The 19,343-nt window shown below is 40.5% G+C and overlaps 1 protein-coding gene across 2 annotated transcripts; it reads left to right on the plus strand.

The window, feature by feature from the left end:
* Positions 1-545: 545 nt before the first annotated feature.
* On the plus strand, positions 546-19,019 carry vav1 (vav guanine nucleotide exchange factor 1). 2 transcript variants are annotated; one of them, XM_080028736.1, is made up of 29 exons: positions 546-654; positions 1,173-1,268; positions 1,365-1,481; positions 5,192-5,308; positions 6,699-6,754; positions 6,946-7,011; positions 7,158-7,266; positions 7,981-8,076; positions 8,178-8,246; positions 8,358-8,461; positions 8,583-8,682; positions 10,847-10,942; positions 11,055-11,123; positions 11,367-11,453; positions 11,547-11,632; positions 12,051-12,186; positions 12,280-12,389; positions 13,168-13,269; positions 13,373-13,467; positions 13,552-13,574; positions 13,768-13,804; positions 13,935-14,071; positions 15,087-15,152; positions 15,429-15,460; positions 15,715-15,825; positions 17,911-17,998; positions 18,136-18,265; positions 18,542-18,693; positions 18,792-19,019. In XM_080028736.1, the coding sequence occupies exons 2-29, from the start codon at positions 1,182-1,184 to the stop codon at positions 18,843-18,845; spliced, it is 2,532 nt and encodes an 843-aa protein (XP_079884862.1). In that variant the 5' UTR covers positions 546-654; positions 1,173-1,181; the 3' UTR covers positions 18,846-19,019. The 2 variants fall into 2 exon arrangements, with proteins under 2 accessions (XP_079884862.1, XP_079884863.1); XM_080028737.1 differs by having other exon boundaries at positions 7,984-8,076.
* The last annotated feature ends 324 nt before the right edge of the window (positions 19,020-19,343 follow it).

The following is a 19,343-nucleotide window of genomic DNA, read 5'->3' on the forward strand; positions in this document are numbered from 1 at the left end:
TTACCCTTAAGATACTTTTTAAAGAAAACAGTTAACTATTTTTATTGTGTGGTACCTACAATATTCTCGAGATATAAAAGTGGATAAGACATTCTTTATGTTTCAACTCGATGCCTCTACATTTTGCATATTACATTATCTCCACAAACCTAAAAACACAGAGACTACCCCCTCAAACAGGATTATTTTACCAATATGTGTAGTTTGTTTAGGGGCTCTCTAAATAATGTGTTTAACCGTGTAACACATTCTCCATACTTCATAAAGTTCTTGAGCACACACATTCACTCTCTTCTATCTGAGCTCTTGTACACATATAACACACACCATTTCATACAGTACATATCTCACTCTGGTTTATCAGCTTATGCCACTCATAGCAGCAGCAGTAGCTTTGTGTGTATGCATGCATGCATGTGTGTGTGTGTTTGTGTGTGTATGTGCATCTGTGAGTGTCTGTGTGAGGGTGCGTCAGAGGAAAAAGGAAGTTGCGGGATGAAGTTAAAAGCCCTCAACACAGTGCAGCTCTGCAGAACACCCACCACGGAAGAAAGGCAGAACGAGCGCGCTGGAGTTTGACTATGAGATAATGAAAGACAGAAAGGGAGTTGAACAGCGAGAAATAACACACAGACCCTCCAGGAGTAACTGAAGGTGAGACCTGATAGTAATACTCATCCTATGCCGTTAGAAAATGACTTAGTTTTCTGGTGTAGCAGAGGCCTTTTGTCGTTGTTAATTTACAGGGTTTCAAGGCTGCCTCAATATTTGACTAAACAGAAGGAGCGAGAGCATATGGTCCGTGTTCACTATAGGCCAACTGATTTGATACTGATTTGCTTTCAGGCTGATTTGAATGAACTTTAATCATTTTGTCATCCAGGTAGTATTTTACCAAGAGAAAGACAGAAGTTCAAATCTAACAAAGGGACACCGAGAGCTACTTTTTTGTCATGTGAAGAGTTTTTCGTGTGTGTATGTGAGGGAGAGTGTGTGTGTGTGAATTCAAACAGTGAATGAATTTAATTTCTCTTCAGAATTCTTTTTTTTTTCTGGAGAAGGTACCTCATCCTTGATTGTCAGGCATTCACTCTCCAATCACAGAGGATCAGCAATAACTGGTTTCTGAAAATTGTGAGCATATATGGCTTTATTCTCATCTGTCTATTCAGAAAACAAAGATGGAGTTGTGGCGGCAGTGTGCGAAATGGTTGATCGACTGCCGAGTTCTTCCTGATAACCACCGGGTCACATGGGAGGGAGCACAGGTAAATCAGCTGTCACATACACATTTTCAGACCTGCACATGAAAACCCATCCTGTCTTGGTTCCTCAGTCTAATTTGGTGTGTGTGCGTGTGCCAGGTGTGTGACCTGGCTCAGGCTCTGAGAGATGGCGTCCTGCTCTGCCAGTTGCTCAACAACCTGCTGCCTCAGACCGTCAACCTGAGAGAGATCAACCTGCGCCCACAGATGTCCCAGGTAACACACACACACACACACACACACACAATCCTTTTCCTACTCCATTTCCATAGGCCATTTCCATAGTGACCAAAGGCAGAATTGAAGTCCTGAGGCCGTCTGATAGGGAAATACTGTGATGTTTATCGGACTGCGTCCCGGGAGTGTGTGCCGAGAGTGGAGGGGATGTTGATAAAGAAGAACAGACAAAGAGAAACAACTAGAAAGCACTCGGAGAGAAGATGCACTGCACACAAGTACATTGTAGGAAGCCAGCAGAAGGCTAACTGAGTTTAGCATAGAGGCTGGGAACAGTTTACAGCCTTTAGCCAGTCTCTGAAAGGTAACAACATCTTCCTTCCAAAAAAAGCTCACTAATTAACACATAATATCTTTTTTAGACATACACACATGTGCAATACATTTCTCTAGTTAGTTCCCCAAGCCAAGAAGTAGCATGACAGAAAACCCCCGGAAAACAGAAAACTATCATATCACATTTCTGTTTTTGGTCTGGAGGAATCAAACAAGATATAGTGTTTCAGTTAGTGAGCTCTAGAGGTGCCGATTTTGTTACTGCTGGACAGACCCAGGTTAACTTTTTCCTCTTGTTTCCAGTCTTTGTGCTAAGCTAAGCTAGCCTAACCAGCTTCCTCGTATTTACTGTACAAACATGAGAGCAGTTTCTTTTTCATCTAACATCTTAGCATGAAGTCCTGAGTTCACCTTCATACTAATTCCACACACACAGTTTGTTGTTAGCTTCTGATGGGGCAGAGAATTAGAAGGGAGGGTGTGAGCAGAATATGCGATGAAGACTTGAGAAAGAGGAGGTGGAGATAATGACCAAGATAGACCGAGATAATGACAAGTCTGTCGCGTGGTGGGCCATAACTTCTTGAGGGAACCCCTTGAAAAATGTGCGTGCGGGGGGTTAATGTTTGACACACGTGCATATGAAACTCTGGGAATTCCTATGAGGTCAAGAGTGGTTAAGTAACATCCGGTGATTAACAGAAGACAGGAGTCCACTCTGACGTGTGCACAGTTGCACAAGTCGAGCATCTTTTTGTTCTTGCAACAAGGTTTCCTACGCCATGAGAAGCTGGCACAGGGATGTATGTATGTAGCCTGTGTCTGCGCTTTAATATGGACCCCTGCCAGCGATGAGATGAGATGTGTACAGCAGTATCGGTTAGAACTCAACATTTCCCCTTTTCTCAATATAGAGTTCCTCATTTCCCACTTCTGAGCAGACAGACTCGCAAAGAGCGAGCAAGCAAGAGCTACTGGTTCAGGAAGTTATGTAAAACTGCATCTGTCTGACCACCATGTCAGATGTATTTTGCGCTGCGCTCTCTGTGGTAGCTTTTCTAGGTTATGTTTAACCTGTAATGCAGCCCCCCGTACTGCTTCTTTTAGTATCAGGCCTTTTTTTCTTTGTGTTGGTTGATCACTGTTCATGTTCATGTCCATGTGGTCCGTGTGGCGAACACACTGTTATGTGTACTTTTTAAGTTCAACTGTTCATTTAGTGCCTGTGTTACATACTGCTTCAAAGTTTAAGAATCTGCTCATTAGACAAACGGCAGAGCTCATATGACATATAACAACACTATGATCTTGATATCATGTTCAATAATTGATATCAAGTCTGTTTTAATATCTGCATGTTTTATGCGATTTGTAACTTGGGTTGGGAGGATTATCGGGATAATCATGAGTGTTCTCCCATGAGGAACTTGAAAAAGCTATTTAGCTTGCTTAAGTAGTCTTATGTTGATTTCCTGATTTATTTTGAATTGCCTTAAGGGGGCACAGCATCTATCACTGTTACAATCTAACCTGGTCTAGTAGTTAATTTTTTTAACAAAATGTAAGCAGTTATACAGTTTTTCACACAAAATGGTATGTGTCCTATCTGCTATACAATAAAATGTGTTTCTTAATCAAATATTTAAGTTATGTATTTCCTGTATGTTTTAAAGTAACTTTTCTTAGAGTTTTAAGATTATTTAGATGATTGTTGGGATAAAAACTTAAATTTAAATATATTTGGCCAGGATACAAACTGTAATGAAACTTTCATATGTCTATGTGTAACAATGTGCTTCATGTGTAGTTTAGTGTGTGTTATGTCCATATTCTATCTGTTTGTGATACCATTCAGTATTCAGTGTCCGTGTTTAAATAGTTTGGTGTTGGTCATTTGTAATGTAATGTTTTTGTTTGGGGTGTATCTTGCCACGGGTATTGCTTTATTGTTGTTTCCTGCCATTTGCTTCTGGTCTTTTGTTTTATAGCACTGCTAGCAGCTTAGCTGTCAGGACGGCAATTTCTGTCGGTGCAGCTCTTTGGTCACGACTGAAATATCTTAACAACTACTAGCCAGATTTTTATGCCGACATTCATGTTCCCTAAAGCATCGATCCTACTGACTTTCATGATAGCCTTAGCTTACAGTTTTTTTTGATCGCTAAACCACAGTGGGCACAACTGTAGCTCAATGTGCAAAACTCTAACTACAGTCTGAACTACCAACAGTCATTGGAGCTGAACAGTTCACTTCACCTGCAAAATAGGCTCAGTGCAGCAAACACTATGAATTGTCCTCACTGAGATAACACACTGTCAGTCAGAATATGCTCTGAGTACAAACACTAGCATCAAACCCCAATACACAAATTACAAACTTTTAATCTTTACAGTTTGAATAATTTGAGTTATTTCACACAAATTACATAATATTTTCTTTGATGAAAGGGTGACATTCTTTCACATGAAATTGTTTATTTTATAACATACCAGTTTTTTTTAGGAAAACAAAAATAAATGAAATTCTGAAGTTTGCTTCAATAGATACACATTTTGTATATTTTATTGAAAACATTTCCAAATGTAGTATTTATCTGTGTAAATATTCTATAATTGTAATACAGAAACATATCCTGTAATGTTGTCATTTACTGTAAGGAATGGCAACTCTAAGCTGTTTGTTTGCTGGAAACTCCGTATTACAGATGCAACTTTAGATTTTTGCAGATTGGGTTGCACTCTCAACCCTGCCTCTCTCAATGAGAGACCATGATTCACAACAGGGTCTATCAGTGTAGCCCTTACTGTATTTCATCAGACATTACAGCTCTATGTCTTCCTCCACACATCCACACTCTCACTGCCACTCTTCTCCCTCCAACAACTTGTCTTCATTGGTCCATTTCCAAAAAAATATATATTTTTGAGCTTTCCCTTTATACTGTATATGTTCACTAACAAGTCTAAAACAAGACATCTTAGTGTTTCAGTTGAAATTGCAATCTGCAGTGTTTGAAATGCACTCATTCTGTTTTGAATGTGTGGTTTACAGTTGTGGCAGTAGTGTGTTAGTGTTTGAAAAAAAGGTCTGGAAATCCACAGTGTTGTGCAGGCTGTGGTTAAGCCATGAGATAGGTGTGTAGAGTTCTGAAAATTGTGTTTAATCAATGAAAAACGAGCTAGAGTTTGGTCCGAATGAACCGCTGCTGTGCATAGTGTAGTTAGAGTTGTGCACTTGTCGTTCCAGTTGTGCCCACTGTGGTTTAGCAATCGAAAAAAACTGTAAGCAGCAGCTACAGCCTTACAGACACATCATATAGGCCTACTCTTACTCTTTGATAAATTATGTTAAAGAAAATAGAGTAGAATATTGAACAATTAAATAATGTTTATGTGTCTGATTTGTTTTTTAGTTCCTGTGCCTGAAGAATATCCGGACGTTCCTGGGAGTTTGTCAGCAGAAGTTTTATCTTAAAAAGAGCGAATTGTTTGAAGCCTTTGACCTGTTTGATGTTCGAGATTTTGCAAAGGTATTTCCTATCTATCTATCTATCTATCTATCTATCTATCTATCTATCTATCTATCTATCTATCTATCTGTCTATCTGTCTATCTGTCTATCTGTCTATCTGTCTATCTGTCTATCTGTCTATCTGTCTATCTGTCTATCTGTCTATCTGTCTATCTGTCTATCTGTCTATCTGTCTATCTGTCTATCTGTCTATCTGTCTATCTATCTATCTATCTATCTATCTATCTATCTATCTATCTATCTATCTATCTATCTATCTATCTATCTATCTATCTATCTATCTATCTATCTATCTATCTATCTATCTATCTATCTATCTATCTATCTATCTATCTATCTATCTATCTATCTATCTATCTATCTATCTGTCTGTCTGTCTGTCTGTCTGTCTGTCTGTCTGTCTGTCTGTACATCACACATACACACACTCTATCATTTTGACTCTCACAGCTTGCAAACACCCACATACTAACAGGAAGTAGTTTGGTGATTTTAACATTCACTCGCCTGAGTGAACAAAGATTTCACTGTTCTCTTTCATTTTCGCTGCAGTGCAAACACAGCACTTTGGTGTGAACCAGAGGGGATTGGAAGTGTGTGTTTGAGTTGTACGAACAAAGTAAGAGGAAGCAATGTCTTTAAGAACCTCAGCTCAACTGTGGCGGGTTTTTCCCCCCTTCTTTTTACAGTATTTGTTCATTTGACTTAATTTAGTGTGTTACAATCAATGAGCTTCTCTTGTCACTTGCTGCTTCCAGTCAGTCACCCATTACAATGAAATCCAGTAAATAAACACACAGGCATGTGTAAAGTGTACACATGTACAGTGGTGGAAGAAGTATTCAGATCTCTAGCTTAAGTAAAAGTAGTAATACCAAACCGAAAAATAAACAATTACAAGTTCAAGTTAAACTCCTTTGACCTCTCCTTTCTGTCAATCAGTCCATTCAAATGTTTTTCTCTGAACTTCTCTAACACCCTTTCACTTCTTTACGTGTTTCCTCCTTTGTCTCAACCGGGATCAGACAGTAAAGTTTATCAGTTCTGACAGATCATTGCTCTTTTCTTTGAAAATATATATATATATACGTATATATTATTTACAGTTATCAGAAAGAACAGTCAGTTTCATTTGGAGGACTATGTGGCATCTTTGAGCTTGTCTCTAGTCACATCTCCTCATCATGTAATTGCTTATCTGAGATCACACATCATCATGACACCACAGCTCTCAGTTTTTCTGTGCAAGAATAACAGTGAAACCAGGCCAGGGGAGAATTATTTAGTGTATGTGTGTGTTGTATGTGTGTGTTTAAAGTGTGATAAAGCTGTGTGTGTGTGTGTGTTTTACTAATGATATACTCTACCTCCTGGTGTCTGTTTGACAGGTCATAGACACGTTGTCCATCCTCTCTCACTCAACCATTGCAATACAAAGAGTCCAGTAAGTAATTCTTCCTCTGTGACATATTTGAAATGTAGGTGTACTTTGCTTCACAACCCGTGTTTGGTATTTGTAAGTAGTATAAAAACATTTGGGGTGCCACAGCAGTAATAACAAATCATATTAATCTACGGTAGAAGACAATGAACTACTTGATAACAATATTCATGTTATTGACATTCTCCTTCCAGGCCCTTTCCTTTGGAAGGATGCAGGCCTGATGATGAGATCTACAGCGGCCTGTCTGACCAGATAGAGTAAGTAAACTCAAAAACAAATGGGAAACAATAGCATATATCCCTTGGTATATTACTGTACTGTTACACCAAAGACTCACCCTTATTTACAGCACATACTAAGTCCCCTTCCAATGTTTACTGTGTGTTTGCATCATGTGTATCAGTGACACGGTGGATGAGGATGACGACTTGTACGACTGTGTGGAGGAAGAGGAGAACGAAGGAGACGAGATCTATGAGGACTTGATGAGGAGGGATGAACAGCCTGAAACTGTGAGTCGGCCCACAGACCATCATTATACCCCATTATGCTCCGGTCTCTGTCTGAATACATAAAGCTTGTTTCCTCTTTAAAATGAAGCAGTTCTTACTAAAGTCCTCTTGTGACCACATAGATGTGTCTCCATTTGCGGAGTTAAATGATTAGATATCTTCAGATAACAGCCCCCATCCTGGACAGGCATTATGTGTAAATGTCACCCAGCTACATTATTCATAAAGGGCGCAATCTGGCTATGATACACTCTTGATGGCTGGTGTAAATTAGGCCTTGGGAGAGTCAACAGGGCCTTAAGGGGAAAACAAAGCAGGATATGTCACTTAAAATACCATTCAAGAGTCTTACCGTATGATTGTATCCTGTTGGTTTTATCGTCACTTGTCTTATGCATCAATGGGATCTCTTTCCAGTCTGTGACAGTTTCTTCCAAGAACAACCAAAAATAAACCAAGAAAATAAATCTAACTACCGATATGATGAATAAAGTACTGAACAGTGGAAGCGTGAAAGAGGCTTAAGACTGGGATTATTCTGGAAGGTCTGCCTCTGGTGATCAGTGCCGAGATACCAGTTAAAACAAATGCATATTGTGTATTTTAAAGCATAACATATGCCAAAGTTACAGTAAAAGAAAACTGAAGAAAATCCTCCTCCCATTTGATCTCTTGATGGTTCATTTGACATGTTCTGTGTGTGTGATTTTGCAGCAGCAGAAGACTGGGGTAGACAAACGAGAGTGCTGCCTGCTGGAGATCCGACAGACAGAAGAGAAATACTCCGATACTCTGGAATCTATATTACAGGTGTGCACACATTTACACAAATCACACATGTGAAGATACACACGCAATCACGGAAAAATAAAAAGAGAGTAATGAAACATGCCTCCTTATTTTCTGTGCAGCATTTTATGAAGCCTCTTGAAAAGTTTCTCAAGCCTCCGGACATCGAGAGTATCTTCATCAACATAGGGGTAAGGGACGGAGGAGAAAGAAAGATCTACACACCTGGTCATGTGCCCCTCTCTTACCATCATGTATTAGCCTTGTTTACGTGTGTTTAATGTGATAATATTTATTTGCAGGATTTGGCCCTCACCCATCGCAATTTGTTGGATGAGGTCCGCAGTTCAATCCTATCCTATGACGCCAAGAATCTGTTCCAGGTGTTCCTGAACTACAAGGAGAGGTACACACACACACACACACACACACACACACACACACACACACACACACACACACACACTGTTTTTATGTGACAGTGACACTGCAAATCCTATCTGTTTTAATATACTTCTCCCTCTCAGGCTCCTGCTGTACGGTCATTACTGTAGTCAAGTAGAAACTGCGTCAAAACACCTAGACAAGCTTTCCACTACAAGGGAGGATATCCGAATGAAACTGGAGGTGAGGAGGACACACACTCTTAAACAGAGGTAGAGGGGATGTGTTTATTTGCACTGAACAGTAATTTGTACCATAAAGTGAAGACAATGAGCTGAACATGTTTATTTTTTGTGTTTGATAAAGATAACAACTTGTGTTGGGAGGTTGTAGCCTGGATATATTGAACATAATGTGTACAGTAATGCTCGGTGGTGGTTAGGGATCATATTACTCGTCGCAGCAATAATGACTGGTTGTACTAGTTTTTATGTGAACACTGTTCTCCTTATGCTGCCACAAAAATGCAAATAAGCATGAAACTAAAACAAATTAAGTTTTAGAAGAGACTTCAACATACAGTGCGTTTCCATGGCACAAATAGATTGGATTAAGACATATACCGAACTAGACACTCGAACGGACCGTGTCACTCTGAGTATACATGGCCTTTCAGGAATCGGATAAATGTCCGATGCAAGGCTGTCTCCACTATGCTAGGTGGCGATGTAGCCCTCTCAACAAGTGGTTATAGAGCCACGTCCGGTTCCCTTCCGGCAATAATTTTTATATATATATTATATATAAAATTATTACATATACTGTATATGAATATTTATTTATATTTATATTTTATATACTATCTATGCAATAACCCTACTATTTTTTTTTATTATTATATTATATATATATATTTTTTTTTTGGCATTTTTATGCTTTATTGATAGTGCAGAAAGACAGAGGTGAAATGGGGCAGAGAGGGGAGTGACATGCAGAGAACGACCGCGGGCGGGAATCGAACCCGGGTCTGCTGCTGGGCCCGGCCCGGGGGGGGGGACGCCCTACCAACTGAGCTAAGGGCGCCCTATTAAACCCTACTATTTGTTTACGTCGCCTCCTTCCACTTCCTTGTGAAATGCTCCGCAGGGATTCTCGAGCAAGCGCAGAACGAGAACTCCGATATGCGATATCCAATACCTGTATACATGCAGAGATAATGCAGACTAGGAACGAGTTATCTAGGTGTTCTTATCCGACTTCGCTTGTCCGTTAATGTGCCGATTTGTGTGCGAAGTAGATTGGATAAAGGTGTTTACATGCAATTCGTTTATTTACCCGATTATGAGTCTGCATGTAAACGCACTGATAGACACTGACCCAGTTGGCGTAATTCCCTTGGACAGGTCATTCCAGAGCCTCAGGGCCCTGATAGCAAAGCCTCTTGTCTCCTTTAGTTTACTGCCTGGACTCTGGAAGAGACAGAAGTGCTCTGCCCGAGGATCGCAAACTACGTTAAGGTTCATAGGGGGACTAAAATATACTACAACAATAACATATTCGATGGGTCACCTTAGATATAAGGGATGAGCCAGAAAGTGTTGGTGAAATAAACAGTAATTCACATGTGTTTTTGGCTACACAATGCACAAACAAATACAACTAAGAGGAGAGAGAATATGGCCATAGGTGCTGGATGAGCAACTTTCATTGGAACTGATGGACGTAATCTTTGAACATGGCATCCCCCCTCATAATGCATCCATTAGCCACACTCCAATAGAGGCATTTAGGAGCAGAAAGGACTCTGTGAATTGGCCGTAAAAAAGACAATTTATTTATCTCAAAATGTCCATATCGGAGTGGAGATGACGGTCACTTTGGGTCCATAATGGAACATTTTAGCCATGTTAGCAGCTCTGGGCAGAGTCGGTCGACTGTGGTCCTGACTAAAATATTTCTAAAACTATTGGACGGAGTAGAGTGAAAGGAAGTACATACATACAATCATGGTCCCTGGATTATAAATCCCCGATGAGTGAGGATCCTCTAGATTTTCAAAACTTTCAATTATGCAGTGAAATACTGTATGTCAACATTTACTTGGTGGAATGGCACAAAATGCTGTGCAGACATTCATGATGAATGATTCAAAAATATCTCTACGCTTCAAGTAGGTTAAGAGCAGTGACTGACCTTGTGTGCTGTCTGTGGTGTGTTTTCAGTGGTTTCACCGATTTTTCATAATAGATAGTGATCTACATGGGAAATGCTTTCTGGTCATGTTTCAGTACTGCTTTTGGCCATGAGGGATAAACTGTTGGTGCTGCTGAGTTTGCCAGACTACATCCTCTCAACACACGATGGTTGGTTCATTTAGCAGATGTTCACTTCCTTCTCTGTTTCTCAGGAGTGTTCAAATAGAGCAAATAGTGGACGTTTTTCTCTCCGGGATCTACTCATGGTGCCTTTGCAGAGGGTCCTCAAATATCACCTGCTGTTACAGGTACGTCTAGACTCTGTACAGGTGTGTGTTTTAGGCACGCACGTATGTAAATGCATTATGCCCGGGCACGTACATATGTTCTTGTCTATAATTTGCCTGCTTATGCCTTCAGGAGTTGGTAAAGCACACCACTGACCCTACAGATAAGGAGAACCTCCGCACAGCTCTTGATGCCATGAGAGTGAGTGTGTCTTTAATGTGTAATTATTTATGGCAATCACTAACTTAAAGTCCTAACATCTAAACATCCATCCATTCGTGTGTGTGTGTGTGTGTGTGTGTGTGTGTGTGTGTGTGTGTGTGTGTGTGTGTGTGTGTGTGTGTGTGTGTGTGTGTGTGTGTGTGTGTGTGTGTGTGTGTGTGTGTGTGTGTGTGTGTGTGTGTGTGTGTGTGTGTGTGTGTGTGTGTGTGTGTGTGTTTCAAGGACCTGGCGCAGTGTGTGAACGAGGTAAAGCGAGACAACGAGATCATCAGACAGATCACCACCTTTCAGCTGTCCATAGAAAACATGGTGAGGTCAATTGTTTCACTCGTGGTCTGTTTCTTTTTGGCTGTTGTCTTGTCTTTCTTTTGTCATCCTCACTGTCCTCCCTCCGCCCTTTAGACTCAGTCCCTCGCTCTCTATGGTCGCCCTAAGATGGACGGAGAGCTAAAGATCTGCGTTCCAGAGAAAAAGTCCAAACAGGACAGGTGTGTGCCCTTTACGACTACTGTATTTCTCTCTTAAAGGTGGAGTCAGCAATTGTGGAGAACGCTTTTTGACAAAATCACTTTTTGTCAAAATCAGTCTGATCTGCCACCTGTAAGTACTGTCTGTACACTGGAAAAGAATATGGTGTGTATACACAGCCTAGGCCCTTTAAACTGGTATGTAAACAAGGGGTATGTAAACAAAGGGGCCCACAGTAGCTAGTCACGTGTCTGTTCATAGAGCCTAGGCTGTGTATTAACACTGGATCTTTTTTTCAGTGCACGTCGCACACACACACTATGTACAGGTAGCGGATCAAAAACAATTTTTGGACAAAAAGCATTCTTCAGAATCACTGACTCCCCCTTTATTGCTGTGTATTTGACCTCTTGTTGTTTATTTGTGTTTGTTCCTCAGGTATGCATTTCTCTTCGATAAGGCCGTGTTTGTATGTAAGAAGAAGAGCGGAGAGACTTTTGAGCTAAAGGAGATCATTGAACTACAGCACTACCAGATACGAGATGAAACAATGGGAGAAAAGGACAATAAGAAGGTCTCTTTATTACTCTGTGGCACCAGTTACACCGGTCAGTGCATTTATTAGGCATCCATAAAGCTGACAGTGTGTGTTTGTGTCCGTGCACAGTGGTCCTATTCGTTCCTTCTGCTGGACTGTTATGGGAGGTCTGGGTACGATTTATTCTTCAAAACCAGAGAGCTGAAGAAGAAATGGCTGGAACAGTTTGAGATGGCTGTGTGAGTTATAACACACACACACACACACACCACACACACACACACACACACACACACACACACACACACACACACACACACACACACACACACACACACACACACACACGCACTGAACTGAACTCTTTCCAAATGTCTTTCCGTGCAGCAATCACAAGCAGCTGCAAAGTTTGGAACTAAGTACTTTTTGCAAAGTTACTTTTTTAAAGCCTCACAATGTTTATACATAATCTCATGGTGGATACAGCCATACATTATTGTCATGTTAACTTATAAGTCATATTACTGTTGGAATCTGTTTTATTTTATATTTCAATATATATTTGTTATATAGATAAGTTGGTTATATACAATGTTAAAGGAGTTGCTCGTAGTGACAAACCTATGAAAAATCAGCGTACTCAACCAGTCCCCCTCAGCTCAGGGCTCTATAGCATCTTTCACTTCTTTGCTGTGGTTTTATCGATGCTTCACTTTCTTGAAAACATAACCTCAAAGAGAGTGTGTACTGGATTTGCTCAATTCCTGACGGATATAAAAATATTAGTTTTCATAGCTTGTTTCTGCTGCCCTCATGTGGCCAAAGAGTCAGCTATTGCAACTTTAAAGAGGTTTGAATCAACTTTTGTTTACTTTATCATAACGGCCTATTTAAGTATGAGCATTAATTCCTAAGTAAATAATAAATCAGAGGAGAAACAGAACTGAATAATTTACGCTGTATTCCTTTGACATCATGGTTTTGTGAAGGAAATGCACACTCATCCTGCTGTTATAGGTCGAATATGGTTCCAGAAAACTCCAATGCCAACAACCACGACTTCCAGATGCACTGCTTCGAGGAAACCACCAGCTGCAAGGCCTGCTCCATGCTGCTTAGGTACTTTGTCTCACTGGCTGTCTCCCCTAGTTTCTCTCTGAACTGCAATTATTGTGAATAAACTAATTTACTAAAGAGCAATCTCTCCATCTGTCGTCTGCAGAGGGATATTTTTCCAGGGCTATCGCTGCACTCGCTGTAAAATGGCTGCGCATAAAGAGTGCTTGGGCCGAGTCCCTGCTTGCGGACGAAACTCAGGTCTGTATGTTTGTGTTTAGATGTTGCGATTGATTGGTGTAATTATCACTTTTTCTTACATTGATCGTCCTATTCCAATCACAGATCATGCTGGTACTGTGAAGAAGGTAAGAGTACATTTAACTTTTGCTATGTGAATTTTTTTTATATTATTTATATTATTCATAAGCCCTTCTTAAACTTTTTTCATCTCCTTGCAAACATGTCGTTTTAAATTCAACTTCCCTTTATAATTACATTTTTGAAAATAAATAAAACACGATAAGATTGTTCCATTTCTTTTGTCTTGTGTTCCTCCAGAATAAAACACAGAAGCATTCTGGGCATTCCAACATTGGTAAGATATTCATGATACAATTCCACCTTTACTGTGAATAAGAATTAGATCCTTGCAGTGCTACTATCGTGTTTATTATCCAAAACAACCTCTTTTAAGAACATCTTGATGTGCCCGCTTTTCATCTCAGGATTTCCCAAGATGGAGGTGTGTCAGGAGTATTTCGGCTTGCCTCCGCCACCTGTGGGCTTCGGCCAACCGCTTCAACTCTCCAAAGGTGACATCATTGAGCTGACCCGGGCCGACGCTGACCTGCCATGGTGGGAGGTAACGTTACAAAACGAAAAACGCATATAAACGCTCTGTAGTCTGACACTTTATTTTTTCGTTGTATTTTCAAACCTTGTTTCCTGTGGTTTGTCTGTAGGTGTGAGTTTCTTTTGTCTTTTTCAGCCTCTTGTGTCATTTTCCTCTCACTCTATCTTGTTCTCAATCTTCCACTCCCTCCCTTGTGCCCAACTCCTCTCAGGAATCTTTATTTTTGAAAGTTTTGATTTGGAAAATAAATCAAAACCTTTGGCTGAATTTGATTGTGCATGCTGGCTCGCTGTCAGACTGTCATGGCTCACTAGCACATTTGATTAGTACAGAACTATCTTTATTTTTATCAGCAACACCTGGGCTTTTCCTACTATGACGAGTCAAAATGTTTGTTGTAAAAAAGGAGGGTGACATAAACCGTGTTGCTGATCATTTTTCCAAAGCATATCATATGTTGTAGGTTGATGTGTGATTTTTTTTTTACTGCTTCTCAGATTTCCCTTATTCTATTGTTGCCTGATAACGAATCTCCACCCTGTAGATCAGGGTATTTCCTGTTTACTTGTTGGTTCTAGACGTGTCCAGCCTAACTGCATTCACAAAAAGTTCAATTCACAGAAGCAAGCACAAGTGGTCACTGAAAAAAGAGTTAATAAGTTTCACAGGTTCATGTTCAGACTGTTGAAACTTCCCCAGAAAGTGCAGTTTCTGCATTTACAGCCTTTTAACTTGAGCTTTTACTCTTTTCAACCCTCCGATGAAAAGGGATATTATAAGCTGTTATATAAGAGTTCATACATATTTTATCTATACATCATTACTGTTGTTTTAAGCTTTGCAAGACGTCCTCAGTAATCCCTTGCATCAGATCAATATAAACTGCGTGTGAATAATTAGTTTTTCTAAGGTGGAGTATGTCTTTAAGGTACTAATTCATATCGATCTGAAGATTAATTTCATAGTTGCAATAAGTTTGTTTCAACCAGTCCGCCCATGTGATTTGTTGCTGTGTGTCAATCAGGGAAGGAACCTGACTGTTGGACAAATGGGATGGTTCCCCTGCCAAAAAGTTCAGCCCTACGTCTCTGTAAGTACGATGCACGAGCCGAAACAAGCTCACACACTAAAGCCCTCCACAAAACTGAAAAAGCCAAAGCCACATTTTTGAATACTTTGGTTTTTTTCAAGAGAGATCTGAGCACAAGCAAGCAAACAAATAAATGACACACTATCCGGTCAAATGCAGTGGTGTGTGCCTGAGTTGGCAACCACTTGATGCACTGAACCCAACATTAGCAGTATTAGTGAAGAAAACTTTGCAAAGTTTAACATCTAACCTTTGTGTGATGTCATCTTTTCCCAGAGGCCGACCCCCGACCTTTGTGGTTTCCATTGGTGAGTATCAACTGCACCTTGGTTTAAATCACGTGCTCAACTAGAGTCACTCTGGAGCCACCATGGGGTAACATCAAATATGTCACTGCGAGATTTTCCTATAAACAGAAAGATGCGTCATCAGAATAGTTTTAAAGATGCTGCACTGACATAACATTTCTACAAAAGCCGCTTTGGTAACACTTCAAGCCTCCTTATTTAGTATTCATAATCACTATAACAAAGGTATAAGGGTGTTTGTCCTGTGCTTGAAGGTTTGCGGGGAACATGGACAGAACTGCTGCAAAAAATCTGTTAATGTCCCGATCTGATGGAACCTTCTTGGTGCGGCAGAAAGATGGAGGAGAGTTTGCTATCAGCATCAAGTAAGACTTTGCACATTTTTAGAAAAGAGAAAATAATCAAGAGGAATATTAGGTTTCTTTTTATTTTCTGTTTGCTGATTAAAGAGTCCTTACAGGTCATATGATGTCTAAAGGTTTAGTTAAAAACTGGGCTGAATTTGGTTAAAATGTGTTATTGAATGCTGTTTCAATAGCATTTCTAGGAATATATTTCGGTGGGAAACAGGTCCTACAGCTACATGTGGAAATACAGTGCCTTGCAAAAGTATTCATACCCCTTGAAATGTTCCACATTTTGTCACGTTATAACTACACACGAACATCTAATTTATTGTGATTTTATGTGATAGACCAACACAAAGTGGTGCATAATTGTGAAGTGGAATGAAAACGAAACATGGTTTTAAAAATGTTTTATAAATAAAAAACTGAAAAGTGTGGCGTGCAAAAGCATTCAGCTCCCTGAGTCAATGCTTTGTAGAACCACCTATCGCTGCAATTACAGCTGCAAATCTATTTGGGGTATGTCTCCACCAGCTTTGCCGATCTACAGACTGACATTTTTGCCCATTCTTCTTTAAAAAATAGCTTGAGCTTCAGATTTACCATCAGATTGGATGGAGAGCATCTGTGAACAGCAATTTTCAAGTCTTTCCAGAGATTCTCAATTGTATTGAGGTCTGGACTTTGACTGGACCATTCTAAAACATGACTATGCTTTGATTTAACCCTTGGAACTCGGTCAACGCAGCATTGCGTCATTTCACGTGATCACGTTCGATCCGACGCAGCATAGAAACTAAAGCGTTCCATAGTAGATCTGGCTGTATGTTTAGGCTAGTTGTCCCTCTGGAAGGTGAACCTCTGCCCCAGTCTCAAGTCTTTTGCACAGGTTTTCTGTCCTGTATTTGGCTCCATCCATCTTCCCATCAACTCTAAACAGCTTCCCTCTTCCCTGCTGGAGAAAAGCATCCCCATAGCATGATGCTGCCACCACCATGTTTCACGGTGAGGATGGTGTGTAGAGGGTGATGTGCAGTGTTAGTTTCCGCCACACATTGCATTTTGCATTCAGGCCAAAAACTTCAATTTTGGTCTCATCTGAATATGCTGTGTCCCCCGCATGGCTTGTGGCAAGGGTTGGAGGAAGGTGCTCTGGTCAGATGAGACCAAAATTGAAGTTTTTGGCCTTAACGCAAAATGCAATGTGTGGCAGAAAACTAATACTGCACATCACCCTATACACACCATCCCCACAGTGAAACATGGTGGTGGCAGCATCATGCTTTGGGGGTCCTGTTCTTCAGCAGGGATAGGGAAGCTGGTCAGAGTTGATGGGAAGAAGGATGGAGCCAAATACAGGGCAGAAAAACCTGTTAGTCTGCAAAAGACTTGAGACTGGGGTGGAGGTTCACCTTCCAGAAGGTTAAATACCCTAAACATACAGCCAGATCTACTATGGAATGGTTTAAATCAAAGCATAGTCATGTGTTAGAATGGCCCAGTCAAAGTCCAGACCTCAATACAATTGAGAATACCTGGAAAGACTTGAAAATTGCTGTTGACAGACGCTCTCCATCCAATCTGATGCTGAATCTGAAGCTTGAGCTATTTTGCAAAGAAGAATGGACAAAATATATCAGTCCGAAGATGTGCAAAGGTGGAAGAGACATACCCCAATAGACTTGGAGCTGAAATTGCAGCGATAGGTGGTTCTTCAAAGCATTGACTCAGGGGGCTGAATACTTTTGCACGCCACATCTTTCAGTTTTTTATTTCTAAAAAATAAATAAAACCATGTTTCATTTTCATTCCACTCCACAATGATACACCACTTTTTGTTGGTCTATCACGAAAAATCCCAATAAAATAAATGTCCGTGTGTGGTTTTAATGTGACAAAATGTGGAAAATGTCAAGGGATATGAATACTTTTGCAAGCCACTGTATAGTTGTTAAGTAAGCGGTGGATAAGTCTGTTTTCCTTTTCGAAGGGAGCAGTTATGCTGCTAAACTAAACGCGCCATAAACTTGCAGAATATAATTCCAGAAACACTGAAATGGTCATCTCTTTCTTCTATCCCTAACGTTTCCTCCATTCTTCCAGGTTCAACATGGAAGTCAGACACATTAAGATCACGGCCACTGAAGGCCTGTACCGCATCAATGACAAGAAAGCCTTCAAGGGGTTAATTGTAAGTCTGACAACGTCTACTGGCCAAAATACAAAAAAAACTATCTGAAACTGCGTATTTGCGAGTAACCTCAAAACACATCCATCTCACATGTTTCTCATGCTCTCCCCTTCTTCATGTTCTTCTTCATGTGCTAGGAGCTGATTCAGTTTTACCAGCACAACTCTTTGAAGGAATACTTCAAGGACGTGGACACGACGCTGTTTTCACCTTACAAACAGCCAGAGCAAAGCGACTTGCCTAACAACACCCCGAATACCACACCAGGTAGGCCTACTAAAGTACATCTAAAGGGATAGTTCAACATTTTGGGAAACGTGATTCAGTTTTCCTTATTCCGTACAGAAACTGAAAAATAGAAAATGAAAAGTTGTGGTGTAGTTATTTTTTTTTATACCTTTGAACAAGGCCAGGCTAAAAGTCATCCCACATTTCAAGTCTTTATGTTTAAACTATCAGCGAGGAAAACAAATGAGTCATTTCCCGAAATCAACTATTTTTTTTAAAGCCTATTCGTGTTGCAATGTTGGCCCCGTCTGACAGGAGGCAGCATGAGGAGCTCCAGTGTAGCGAGGGCCAGGTACGACTTCTCAGCCCGGGACCGCTCAGAGCTGTCTCTGCGGGAGGGGGACACCATCAAGATCCTCTCCAAGAAGGGTCACAGCGGTTGGTGGAAAGGAGAGGTGTACGGGCGGGTGAGGACATTTAATCAACATGTAAAATAAGATTTAAATTTGAACATTTGCAGGTTTTAAGGTGTCTTGTCTTACCTGCACTGCTCCCGTGTTTCCAGGTGGGGTTCTTCCCAGCCAACTATGTGGAGGAGGATTACTCTGACTACTGCTGACGCGGCTCCAGTGTGTACACCTATCCTGTATGTGTAGAGTGCCTGTACTATTTGTAAAAGCTGGTTTCCATGGAATGCATTAACCCATATGCACGAGTGTGGCTGAGTGCACGTGAGAGAGGTGCTGTGACGTGTGATCTAATGATTGTCTAGTGATGTGAATAAAACTTTTGTTCAGCGTACCTGATGTCTGTCTGTTTTTTTACACTCAAACTGAACAGCCATATTTGATTGTTTAACATCTTTTTTACAAAACCACAGTTGGGTGATGAGGTCTGATTACAGCTGGTATTGACATACACCCCAAAGGTTTTAGATGGGGTTGAGGTCAAACTTCTTCCATCCACACCATGCTGGGTGAACCATTTCTGTATAAACGTGGCTTTGTGTGTGGTGGCGTTGTAATAACTTTGGACAGCAGAAAGACCGGGTCATTGTGAAAGAAAGGTCTTTTCTTTTCCAAAGAGGAAGCGCAACTGTGTCAAAAATATCACGTGT

The sequence above is a fragment of the Ammodytes marinus genome (assembly GCF_949987685.1).
Source record: "Ammodytes marinus genome assembly, chromosome: 6".
In the NCBI taxonomy this organism is placed as follows: domain Eukaryota; kingdom Metazoa; phylum Chordata; class Actinopteri; order Uranoscopiformes; family Ammodytidae; genus Ammodytes; species Ammodytes marinus.

Bases quoted from the DNA above. Each gene is read 5' to 3' on its own strand.
- vav1 (XM_080028736.1), top strand. From the start codon at position 1,182: ATGGAGTTGTGGCGGCAGTGTGCGAAATGGTTGATCGACTGCCGAGTT. The intron at 1,269-1,364 runs GTAAATCAGCTG...TGCGTGTGCCAG, and splicing joins TCACATGGGAGGGAGCACAG to GTGTGTGACCTGGCTCAGGC. The intron at 8,462-8,582 runs GTACACACACAC...TCTCCCTCTCAG, and splicing joins TTCCTGAACTACAAGGAGAG to GCTCCTGCTGTACGGTCATT.